The sequence below is a fragment of the Rana temporaria genome, chromosome 12 (genome assembly GCF_905171775.1).
Source record: "Rana temporaria chromosome 12, aRanTem1.1, whole genome shotgun sequence".
Taxonomy (NCBI): Eukaryota; Metazoa; Chordata; class Amphibia; order Anura; family Ranidae; genus Rana; species Rana temporaria.
The window spans coordinates 40,610,804-40,624,414 of NC_053500.1; the positions used below are offsets into that span (position 1 = coordinate 40,610,804).

At 38.1% G+C, this 13,611-nt stretch overlaps 1 protein-coding gene across 1 annotated transcript; it reads left to right on the forward strand.

The window, feature by feature from the left end:
* The first annotated feature begins 2,395 nt into the window (after positions 1-2,395).
* LOC120919518 (keratin, type I cytoskeletal 19-like) lies at positions 2,396-11,591 on the forward strand. The gene is made up of 8 exons (XM_040331720.1): positions 2,396-3,427; positions 4,495-4,577; positions 5,088-5,244; positions 7,433-7,594; positions 8,041-8,166; positions 8,267-8,487; positions 9,479-9,513; positions 11,479-11,591. The coding sequence occupies exons 1-8, from the start codon at positions 2,471-2,473 to the stop codon at positions 11,535-11,537; spliced, it is 1,800 nt and encodes a 599-aa protein (XP_040187654.1). The 5' UTR covers positions 2,396-2,470; the 3' UTR covers positions 11,538-11,591.
* The last annotated feature ends 2,020 nt before the right edge of the window (positions 11,592-13,611 follow it).

Consider the following 13,611-nt stretch of genomic DNA (forward strand, 5'->3'; position numbering starts at 1 on the left):
CGGAGGTCCCCTGGGCCCCGGATGGCTACCCCCTTTTTTTATACATTTGTTTTTAAAATATTTTTTTGTAAGGGGCCCACAAGTCCCCAAGGCAACCCCCCTTATTTTTTTTTTGTTCGTCAGCACGCAAAGCCCCCCGACCTCAGTTTGCGGCGGCAGCACCCCCCCCTTCTCAATTTGGCCAATGCCTGAAGCTGTATAAGGGGCCTAATAATTCCTGATGTCGTAATTTCCTGGCTTTCTCCCAGGTTTTTGTTCTCCCAGGTTTCTGTTCTCTCAGAGGGGTGAATACTCTGTGAAACTCCTATACCCCAGCAATATCTTCACTGTATCCCATACTCTTATTATCAAACTCAAAATGGGAAACCTAGAAGGAAAGGAACCTGCCCCCTTGGCTCCACCATTGATCTACGTAGAGTATTTTGTAGCAACTTTTCCCTCCCTACATATCCCCCTTCCAACCTATTACACCCTCCCATATACTGTAGTTATGCCACCAAGGGTGTGGGAGTGCAACCCCTCCTTCCTGTCTTTGTAATTGCAAACAGATTCTTGCCGGACCTCCTTTCCAGATTAATTCTCAAAAAAATACCATCTATCTTTTGAAACCACTTTTTATACAGCCACACTGGGAAATTATGCAATGCATACAGAAGCTGTGGCATCCATCACATTTTGATTAAATTACATTGTCATGCTACACATAATGGGAGTCGGTTCCATATTAAAAAATTTCACCTAAATTTGGCTAGAAGTGGGACAATGTTATTTATGATATATTGTTTAGGGTCTCTTGTAAAATGTATTCCCAGATATTTCATTTGTCCACTATTTGAATCTGGGCGACCTCCTTAGGCAAGAGGCTTTCTAGGGGATCTATAGGTAATAGTGAAGATTTTTCCCAGTTTATGGTGAGCCCAGAAAATTGGCCAAAGTTTTAGATTCTTTTTTCATTACTCTCAACAGGGAAGTCCACCCTTATCATCAATGGGAGAAATTGTGCCCCATTATTGGTGTCAGTGGGAGGAATAGTGCTCCATCATTGGAATTTGTTGGTGAAATTGTGCTCCATCATTGGTGTCAGTGGAAGGCATAGTGGCTCATCATTGGTGTCAGTGGGAGGCATAGTGCCCCATAATTGGTATTAGTGAAAGGGGTAGTGTCCCATTATTGGTGTCAGTAGGAGGAATAGAGTGGCAGGAACTATGGCTCACTGTTGCTGACAGTGGGGGGACTAAAAGCAAATAAAGGACCACATCCGACCCTCTGGCCGCAGTTTGGAGACCACTGTCACATAGGCATATAGGTGAGAGAGAGAGATAATCTTGCTCTTATACAAAGCCTTACCACGCACAGACCACAGGTTTTCTGCATAATGTTATAGCGTGAACAAGCCCTAAGGTCACTGGCAAGATCTGTAAATATCAATCTGGAGTTCAGTTCCATTCCTGAAGATAGAGATTTGACCTCATAAAGAAATACCTCCTTACAGCAAGAGCTGTGAAAATGTGGAATACATTTCCCTATGAACTAGTTCTAGTTAACTTTATAAATTGTTAAAAATAACCTAGAGGTGTTTATAAATGCACAAAATATATCTGGCTACTTGTATTTATAAAAAAATAGCACTGTAGATTGTTGATCCAGGAAACATTTTATTGACTTAAGTGATAAGAAGTATTTTTTTTCCTATTGGAGAAAATTGGACCACAACTTTTTTGCCCTGAAGGTTTTTAAAAGATGTATGTTTGTCTATTGGATAAAATCAATGAACATGCATCTTTTACCAACCCAACTAACTATGTAAATATATACAGTCTGTATATGTATATACAGCCTAGAATTAACAGCACAGATCTCAGTCAGTCTCCAAAAAAATTAATAAATTAGATCTCAGCCAGACACTGACAAATGATTTATTAATTAAAAAATAAATAGTCATAATAATGCAATCTCTACTTTATCTGATGTCAGCATTCAATGATTCTGTATATTATTTATATTACAGATATGTAAATCAAGCTGAGCTCAATCCAATTAGTCAGTAAAGTGTTGCTTTAGTCATTGTTCATAAAAAGAAGTGTAAAATATTAACTGCATCCTTATTTCTTAGATGTTACCACAAGTCAAGGCTTAGTAGTACTTTCATCTATGAGTTTATGCAATGTATATGGGTGGGAAATGTGTGATGTACAGCTTTATAAGAAACATACCATCCCTCCACCTGTCTATAGCACATTTTTACTGACACACCGTAACAAACAATCTCTGGTTGTCCAGCCCAAGAATTAATTATCAATAAAGCCAATGAAGAGCAAGACAGCAGAAGCACATAAAGGTTGCCCACATTTCTACAACGCCTCATATTTTTTACTATAAATAGAAAGACAAAGCAGAAAGCCTTATACTGAATTCATAGACGGAGATCTAGTAAGTCGTATTTCCATCTATATCGCTCTCAATCATCATTATGAGACCTAGCATTAAGCACGGTTGCTCCTCTTTTGGAACCATCAAACGTGGTCACACAAGTGGTCATTCTGCCAATGTGTTTGGCCATTCGTCGGCAGGTCATCATGGAGGATCTCATCTCACCTCTCATCATGGTGGAGCACATGTATCCCATCATGGTATTTCCCATCATCATGGAGGTTCTAATCTCTCTCATCATAAAAGTTCCCATCTCTCTCATCATGGAAGTTCCCACCTCTCTCACCATGGAGGCTCCCATCTCTCTCATCATGGAAGTTGCCATCCCTCTCATCATGGAAGCTCCCATCTCTCTCATCAAGGAGGCTCTTTTCTTTCTCATCATGGAGGATCCCACATCTCCCACCATGGTGGATCAAATCTGACCAGTCATGGGTCTTCAAATATGTCCCATCATGGAAGCTCCCACCTGACCCATTATGGAGGAGGTCCTCATTTAAGTTTTCATAGGGGATCACACCTTTCACATCATAAATCTCATCTTAGCTCTTCTCATCATGGAAGCCCTACCAAAATGGATCATGGAAGCTCTCATGCGTCCTGTCATGGAGGGTCTTTTAAGATGAATCATGAAGGAAGTCACATATCCCATCACGGAGGCCATCACAAATCAATGAGTGCCCATGGAGGATCAAGTTCCAAGTCAGTTTCATCTTCTAAGCATTCCTCTATGAATCATCACAAAGGCCATAGTCATGGTTCACACTTTAGTAGCCATGGCAGTTGGAAAAATGATGGTTTCCTCAGCAACAATGAGAAAGGAACCATGCAAATGCTGAATGAGCGCTTGTCTACCTATCTGGACAAAGTTAGTGCTCTAGAACAGGAGAATGCCGAGCTGGAAAGGAAGATCTGTGAATGGTATGCAAACAATGCTCCTAGTTCACTGCCTGACTCAAGCCAGAATTTCAGGATAATATCAGACCTCCAGAATCAGGTAAACTCCAAGACTGATTGACTGTCAACTACAGTAAAAGCAAAAAGTTATAAAATTGTAATTACTGTTGTCTTATGCATAGTTAAGTTAATGTAGATATTCCCTGCTAAAGAAAGATTCAACATGTCTTCAACTATTTTATTACAAATCTATTGAATCCCATAACTTACACTCACACACACTTTCAGACAGCGCCCCCTAATTCGTTCTGAGACTTTACATACAAGATATCAGTTTGGACAGGTTTTATTGGGTTAAATTGCCAACAAGCTTGTTATTCCCCTTGGAGACGTCACAGTATTTTTCATCTCCTCTCAAAAAACATGATTTTGAAGTCTGTCTCTTATAATTGGAATCCCCAATTATTTGTTTAAACTGCATCATGAATGTTGAATGCAAGAGGACCGATTGTTACCGTAATTTGGTTTTATTACTGTGGACATAGGCAGACTGGAAAATTCTAGTGGAAACAAAAACCCAAGTATCAATTGCAAGAGATATCTGATTTCATGAAAACTAGATTACAGTGCTAGTGGATGTTTGAATTATTTTTGGAAAAATAAATATTGTTTAGTGTCACTTTAACCTCTTTCTGACCACGGAACTCATGTGCCACAGAAAGGATGGTGGGCCTGAATATTCACATACTGCACATACAGTATGCGTTCATGTTGGGTGAGGTATTGGGCTGCTTATTGCATGCACCCAGCACAGTGACTGAGCTGTCAACACAACTCCAGGTCTCTCGCTATTATCAGGAGCTGGCGCAATGGGGCTTGTGATCACGTGACCAGCCAATCACAATCACGTTTCAAATACATTTAGATAATTATTTTAGAAGGCATTTTGCTCAATTGTTACCACTGCAGCACTTCTACCATGTTGGTTGTTTAACAGTTTGCACTATATCATTATTCGCAAGTCATAATACACATGTAAGTAATGATATAAGTCAAACTCCGACTCCACGAGCAAGTTACTAATTTCTTCCTCAAAGAAGAATACTGTGTCTGCCACCAAATGCCCACTTTCTGTTATGTCATACCTTTCTACAATATATCTTTCAGATTGCCGCAGCTACTATGGAGAATGCCAGAATTGTCCTGCAGATTGACAATGCTAGACTTGCTGCTGATGACTTCCGTGATAAGTAATATTTTAATTCTACTATACATATTTGATTTATTCAGGTCATCTAAATTGGTAGGCCAGTAGCTTAGGGCAAAGAGACATTCACTGCCTTAAGGAAACACAAACCAAGATTAAGGTTGGGGGCATATAAACTCTATTCATTTTCAGAATTTAAATAAAGGCACATATACTATTTACTTTATAAGGGGATTATCCTCAGAGCTTAGTGAGTAAGGTGAAGCTCTGCTGACTTCCATCATCTAATCATGTGCAAGCAAAAATACAGTTTTTTTTTTTTGGCCTTTTTTGGATGAAATCTCACCACATTTACTAAGCTGTGGGGAACATTTCCTTGTAAAGTCAATAGGCGATTTTTCTTTAGTAAATCATCTCTAGCGTGGCTTGGTAAAGGAACATTTGCTGTTGGTTAAAGGGTCTCTTAATATGTAAATATCTCAGCACATGCCCCAGTATTTTACAATGTGGGAACTTTTTTATCACTCTTAAGTTTTTTTTTACTTTTGTCAAGGTATGAGATGGAACTGAATATAAGCAATAATGCTGAGGCTGATGTGAATGCTCTGCGCAGAGTCCTAGAGGGACTAAACCGTGAAAACTGTGATTTGGAAATGCAAGTTCAGAGCCTCCAGGAGGAACTGCAGGAAATGAAGAGGAATCATGATGAGGTAGTGATAATTACAGGGGACTTTCTAGTAAAATTAAAATCTTTTTATTGGGGTTTCTCGATGTAGAAACATGTAATTCTTTCCTGCTGAGGTCAATATTACTCGAGTGGCAAGAAACCACTTTAACTATTAGTTAAAGTGGAATTAAACTTAAAGTAGAATGTAAACATGTTATCAGGTAGAGTTTTATGGCAGAAGAGACTCTGTATGCCCCTTTTTCATAATTTTTTTCTGAGTTTGGATGTAGGGTGAACGATTAGAACTCATGTTTGGTTTTCTTGCTATTTGGTGCTTCATTAGAAAATGCTACCCCATATTTACTGTCCTACTGACAATGATTTCATGAGACAGGAAATGAGGAAGACTCTGCAATCGTGATACAGACAGAACTAAAAATCTGACAAGGGTTCTAGCCTTTTTGTATTCTACTAAGGAGATCAATCTCTATGAGCTATCAAGGGCTTTAACCCTTACCCTCCCCTTCCAAAACGAAGAAAAACGTTTTGGCTGGACACTGATCAGAAAATTGTCTACCATGCAGGTAGAATGCAGTGTACTGATGCTGGGAGTAGGACCCCAGTGTTGGGACGATGTAATGTCCCTAGACATGTGTAGGAATTATGTAATTCGTGGACAACCAATGGTAGAAAACAGAAGATTTGGGGCCCAGTAGAACAGGAAAGGGTAACAATGACAAGGACGGAACCAAGAATGAACCTTGCATCACCAAAGGAGCCAAGGAAAAACACATTATTTTACCTTTTAGGCCCCGTACACACGACCAAACATGTATGCTGAAACTGGTCCGCGGGCCAGTTTCAGCATACATGTTCGGTCGTGTGTAGGCGTGAGCGAGCCGAATTCCAGCAAACATTTGCCCGCCGGGCCTTTTCCCAGCAGACAAATATTCCTGGACGTGTTTTAAAACCGTCCGCTGGAATCCTGCCCGCTCGGACATGTACGGTCGTCAGTACAGACCTACCGTACATGTCCGAGCGCCCGCCGTCCCTCGCATGCGTCGAATGACTTCGACGCATGCGTGGAAGCCTTTAAAAGGCAGGCCCGCCCACGTCGCCGCGTCTTCGCCGCATCATCATCGCGGCGACGACGCGGACACGCCCCGCAATAATGTTTACGCGCGGACTTCTGTACGATGGTTAGTACAACCATCGTACAGAAGCCCTCTGGCAGGCATGTACGGTGAAAACGGTCCGACGGACCGGTTTCACCGTACATGTTTGCTCGTTAGTACCCGGCCTAGTTCTAAAAAAAAAATTGAAAACTATCTTAATTCACTGGCTAACTTTTCTAAGATTGAGATAGCCAAGAAGCATTTATTTAAAGCTGAACTCTAAATACACCACTGAAATACATTTGTACATATAAAATTGCATTTTAGTCAAGCTAGTCCTGATACTTGTAAAAGACAGGAGAGTAAGCTGAGTAATAAAGAAAAATTGCCTCCTTGCTTCCAGCATGTGATTGGATAGTAAACAAGCAGTGGATGACTAATGAGGTCCTTATTTTTTACCATTTAATATGTTTCTTGTGAATATTTGTACACCACAGCTCACTAATACAGTCCCTCACTCTCCTAGTTTGAACTGTACTCTATAGGGTAGCCATTGTCAACCAGTGTTCAGTCGAACTCTCGGTTTCCTCCAGAGGTTTTTAGTGGTTCCTTCAGCTGTGGTTGACTGACCTTCCATCTGATGGTGCCTGCATAGTTCTAGGGTCAATGCCACTTGGCAGAGCCAGTTGAATAAAACCAATGATTTTTTTTAGCTGTCTGTAGAGGTTGTATTTTGACCACTACAGTAAGGGAGGCATTCTTCCCACCAACCACCAATGTAAGAGTCACTGACCAACAATGAAATGAAAATTCTTTCAAGGGTTCCCCTGGGGTTCAAAGTATGAGAATGGCCTCTATGGGGAATTACAAGAGTCTAAAATCAATCAAAATTAAGGTACTTAAACTGGCTATCTTAAAAACTCATATAATAATTTCGAATAAAAAACTAAATTAATAATTTTGGAATTAATGTTACTGCAAAAATCTGTCTTTGCTATTTGCCCATAATTTGACTTTATTTTAAACTTGCTATAAAAAAGACATATATTTATTTTTACTGTACTATTTATCTTTACATTTCCCACATCAATCACACAAAAAATATTTTTCCTTTAGGAAGTAAACTGTCTCCGTGCTCAGCTGGGGGCCAGAATTAATGTGGAACTGAATGCTGCTCCATCTATTGACCTTAATAAGGCCCTGGCTGAAATCCGTGATGAATATGAAAACCTAATGGACAGAAACCTAAGAGATACAGAAAATATGTTTAGACAAAGGGTAATGTGTTTCATATACATATGGTTTAAACTTGCAGCTATATACTTGTCTGTTCATTATTCCTGTAGCTTAGCACTCCACTCCATTGCTAAAAAATCCATAGACCAACTAAACACATAATAATTTAATCCTAGGTATGGGGCAATTTTTTTAAAATCATATACTAACACAATCTGACATGCAGCCTATGAATATGTTAATTACAGAGAGTGTTTGTATGGGATTAAAACTTAATAAATATTCCCACCCATGACACCACCACAACTTTCAAAACTTGTGAAACTATGAAATTTATATAATTGACAGCACAGGCACATATTGGGCACAAAAGCATGTACAAGGAGGAGGGCAAAAAGAATAACACAGGCAAGTTTGTAAGTTGAAGAGACCATGCTGCACTAGTTGTCTAGACAAAGTAGTAATTCTGCTTATTTTGTTGCTCTCAGAGTGAAGAGTTGAATCGTCAAGTAATTTCTGGTTCTGAGCAACTTCAGTCTGTACAAACTGAGGTCATTGAGCTTAGGCGTACTGTGCAGACCCTAGAGATTGAACTGCAGACCCAGCGAAGCATGGTAAGATCATACAACCATTTTTATTTAAATGTTCTTCGGATTCTAAGCCTTCATCCTTAAATTCCATTTAATTTTAATATTGTTATAACTTTTGTAATAGACATCAGCTCTAGAAAACACCTTGGCAGAGACACAAGCTACCTACTCTTCTCAAATTGCTCAGTTACAAGCTATGATCAATAATATTGAGTGCCAGCTTGGCGAACTCAGATCTGACCTAGAACGTCAGAACTATGAATATAAGATCTTGATGGACCAGAAGACCCACCTGGAGATGGAAATTGCTACCTATAAACGCCTCCTTGAAGGACATGACATCCAGTAAGTTCATACCATTTTTATTTAATTGAATATCACATCATCACTTATACACTTAGAGGTGTCCACCACATGTTGTTCCTCTGCACATGGAAGCTTCTAACAATTCCATACCCATGGGCAAGGTCCAGGGGATAGGGTAATAGAAGCTTTTGAAAGCACAGGGAAAACATGCCCAAGGCACTTGGTCTCAGAAGTTCAAAGTGGAATGTAATAGCCTGGACCATTCCAGTTTCAGGTACCATCAGGGAATAGGTCACGCTATAGACCTGCACATACATTACATCTGTCACAGATACAGCAGTAACCTCTTCTTGTGTTCCATATACAGTAAATGCTATTTGAACACACACCTAACGGATGTATAGTTACCACAAAGAGGGCAGAGCGGTATCTTGTATAAATGTAAAAGAAAAAAAACATTTTATGTTATATTTGTTTCATACAAATATTCCTGTATACATCATTGGAACTCAAGTAAGCTTTAAACTCTCTGGACATTCATATTCTTTTTAAATAGATATACAAAATAAATTACATTTAAAGGTCCTTTCTCAAGAGTAACAAAATGTGAAAAATGGAATATGATTGTATATATTAATTTGTACTCTGACAGTATAAAATAAAGCAGCATAATGATCAGTATTTGGGAGATGCAGAGCGGTTTTCTTAGAAAAAAGGAAAGTCATCAAAAGTTTATATAATGTCCAACTATAGGTAATTTCATCTTTAAGATTTCACACCATTTGCATACATTGAATGTTTCCTCAACTGAGCAATGAATTATCAACACTTTGTTTAAATTAAGCCTTAACAGGGGATGTTAGAAATCAAACTTATTTTTAATTTCATTTTTTTTCAAAAGTGTGATGCCTTAAATTAAAATATAATAGAATTTTAAAGATGCTAAAAAATTATCTTATTTATTAAAGTATTACCATTGTAAGGAACTTTTTTTTATAATATTGAATTAACTTTCTCTTTTGTTTTGTAGTGTTTCAGACTATGAGATGTCAAGCGGAAAACATGGTAAGCTGTGATATATATGATACAAAAGTCTCATAAGATCGGCATTAAAAAGCCTATGCATACTATACTGTAGTATGTTTAGTAATTCTGCTGTCATTGGTAATTATGTAGCAGCTTTTAGTATCAAGTTTTTTAGAGTATTCTTTAATAAGCTGAAACACACTAATTACGTAGGGGTGGTGAGGTGAGGTGGAAGTGGTTATTTTGTTATAGGATTCCAAAAAAGTTATATCTGCTGATTGGAGCCACATCACTGCAGCAAGAACGGTTTCTATGTGCTCCTAATGCAGATTCACTGTTGCCTTGGTTTGCCAATACCATGTCTTGACAGGGTCTCTTTAAGTTTTAATATTTCAAGTCTAACAGGTCAGGACTAACATTTACAAGGTTGAAATCAGACTGTGGAGGAGAATGCTTCACAGAATTCACAGCATTCTAATCCACATTGTGCACTTGGTCAATATATACATAAAGTTATAGCAAGTAGTTCCACCAGGGCAGTTAGTGTCGAAACGGCTGACATTGCAGCCCATAATTGTGTAAACTTTATTTAAATAAGCCTAAAAGTTTCTTTAAATACAGTTAGGGTCAACCAGACACAGATGAAGATGCTAGAATTGCCGATGCTACTTTTCTGTTCAATTGTTTTTGTCAGAAATGTTGTAAATGGAACAATAAGGCATGTCCTTGCTCAGTGGATTTAATGGTACAGTACTTTACTCAGTAAAAAACATAACAATAAACTAAAAGGGTATCAGACATCAGGGAGCCTCTATCAATAATGTTTGAACCATACAACTATCCATTGGGGCATGTAAGAAAAAAACTAGGGGAAAACGGTAAAAGTAGGAAATAGAAAGTGGGGGAAATTAAAGAAGGAAAGAGGGAGGATTTATGGCTGGGGAGGGTCTCCAGCCCCAATAGAATAATTCTGGCAAATTAGCGGTATAAGCATTTGTGGTCAAAATTTAGACGGAAGCAGGCAACGTTTATAAAAATATATTAAATTTTAAAGCAATTTGCCATTTTTTTAACCTAAGGTTAAATAACCTATGGGGCCTACACACGATCGGTTTGGACCGATGAAAACGGTCCTTCAGACCGTTGTCCTCTGGTTAACCTATCGTGTGTACGAGGCCTTACTCTCTATACACACCAGCCACCATTAGAGCCTGGACAGGATTGGCTTCATAAAAGGTAAGTACTGTATAATGATTTTTTTCTTTATAGGGTTAGATAGATTAGGTTTATAATGTAAAAAGACACAAAGCGGCGCCTTCTAAGCGTAGCAAGTGAGGAATTTATTTTAAAATGGCAAAAGGTGTATAAAAAATGGCAAAAGGTGTATAAAAACATGTATACACCTTTTGCCATTTTAAAATAAATTCCTCACTTGCTACGCTTAGAAGGCGCCGCTTTGTGTCTTTTTTGTTGTTCTACAGATTGCTTCATCTGTCAGCTGGCTGCCATCTAGCAAAGTTTCATTTTGACTATTACATTGTTATGGACATTTGACATGGACTAATGCATATCCATTAACTATTTATCTTGACTCTTGTCATTTCACTACCCACTCCTCTTCCTTCCCCCCCCCCCCACCCCCAGTATGTATCACATATAGGTACACTTTGGGAGTGCGCTCAATTATCTTGTTTTTTTAGGTTTATAATGTGGCTGAGATTAAGTTTAGCCTTATATTTTTGTTTTATTGGTGGTTAGATTGGTGGCTAGTTATGGGTTTCAGGTTAACTTCCATTTTATTTCCTACACTATAAATAATATAAAAGCTGTGTGGAAATCTGCTAAGATTTTTTTACTACTCCTTTTGAGGTGGCAATCATAACATGATTACCCCTTACCTTTTGTGACTGTGACACTGGTTACCAGGAGTCAGGACAAAAAGAGAGAAACCATTGTTTTTGTATGTATGGCTCTAAATCTTCTCTTTCTCTTCATAATTCCCAGGTTCTCACCACAAAGTGGTCCATCATACCACTGAGCATCACCATGAAACCAAATGTTAACATCTATATCGGAACTGTTTTGGAAAAACATGAAGACCTTAGAAGATACAAAAATTTTAAACAAAAAAATGTTTCTTTCTTATATGTAACATATATCTTATTTCCTCTATATACTGTAATTATTTAATGGGTGTATGTAGAATGTGATTCATAACATGGTTTTAGGGGAGATAAACATTTAGCAATTACTTATTTCTTCCTAGGAATATATTCTGCTGATTCTAGACATACTTTTAATATCACAATGCAGGTCTTTCCATGGACTAACATTTTTCGGCCATTAACATTTCTAGGTAAAGTATAGGTGTACCTCTGGGCGCAAACTGTGAATAGTTTCCCCTTACTCCCTCCTATTAAAAGATCCATGCAGACTTAGAATGCAGTGCAAACCTGCTCTCTACTGCCCCTCCAGGCAGATTTTACATCCTTCTTCATCTGAGAGCCTCCATTGCAATGCAAGCTATGGACATTAATGGCCAATATAAGGTGGGTTTGCACTGCATCTGAAGCCTGTGTGGGGACTGGAAAAGCATTAACAGTTTAATGCAAAACAATTATCAAATATTTGAATCTATGCCTTGAATATCATTAGCAAGTTTTATAAAACAAACTATGCTTTTAGTTAGTTTAATGTTGTGTCTTGGAAATACTGGGTTTCCATCAGCAGGCTTCCAATTGATAACTGAATTTGGAGACCCTGAAAATTTTTCCTGGATCTCATGTGGGTACTATTTCATTGGCTGAGATCTTAAAGGGGTTGTAAAGGTTTGTTTTTTATTGATTTTAAAAAGGTTCCTTTAAGCTAGTGCATTGTTGATTCACTAACCTTTTCCTTCGATTTCCCGTCTAAATATTATTTTCTTTATCTGAACTTCTCACTTCCTGTTCCTCCTCAGTAAGCTTGCCCCCTTCATCCGAGCCGTTCTGACTGGGGGTTAGTCAGCGTGCTCGCCCCCTCCCTTGAGGACTACATCCCTGCGGGGAGAGGCTGTGAGCATGATGCCCCCATCATCCAAACAGCTCGGATTATGGGGGCAAGCTTACTGAGGAGGAACAGGAAGTGAGAAATTTAGACAAAGAAAAAAACATTTAGAAGGGAAATCGAAGGAAAAGGTAAGTGAACCAACAATGCACTAGCTTAAAGGAACCTATTTAGAAAATAAAAAACAACCCTTTACAACCCCTTTAACCTTATTGGGTCAACTAGGCTACAATGTATGTTACATAGTTAGTCAAGTTGAAAAACAACAATCTATCTAGATCAACCAATAGCAAAATAAATTGAATCAATCATTAGATAACATATATATATATATATATATATATATATATATATATATATATATATATATATATATATACACAATTCTATACCCACAGTTGATCCAGATGAAGGCATACGTACACTATGATGCAAGGTCCAATTTGCTCTAGCAGGGGAAAAATAAATGACACAATAGATCAACAATCTCTGGTGTAGTAACCTATACATGTTAATATCCATTTATAATCTGTGCATTTAGGGTGGCTAGAACTAGTTCTTAAGGGAATCTATTCCAGATTTTCACAGCTCTTACTGTGAAGAAGCCTTTTCCTTATGTGGAGGTTGAATTTCTTTTCCTCCAGATGTAAAGAGTGCCCCTTTGTGATGTTTGCCATAACAATCGATATATTTTATACATGTCACTCAGTCTAAATTGTCAATAATTGAATTATTTAAGCAGCAGAAATGTTCAGTAATAATAAGTAGGACTCTTTGTAAGGAAATGCCACCCCTAGCTCATAATGTTGCTGACTCCTCCATTATGAATTATAGGAAAGAATATACAAAGTTTTTTTTTTTTTTTAATCCTTATATGGACAGTGTTTAAAGTGGTCTAGGACTGATAAGAGTGGACATATGGAGGCAGCAGATACAATCAAATGAGAGTGCCAAACATACGTCCAAGAGTCCAAGGTAATTTAATGATAAAATTGATTCATTGCATGATTGAGCTAAATTCAGCTATGAATCAATTGTATCAATAAATTACCTTGGACTCTTGGACGTTTGTTTGATGCTCTCATTGGATTG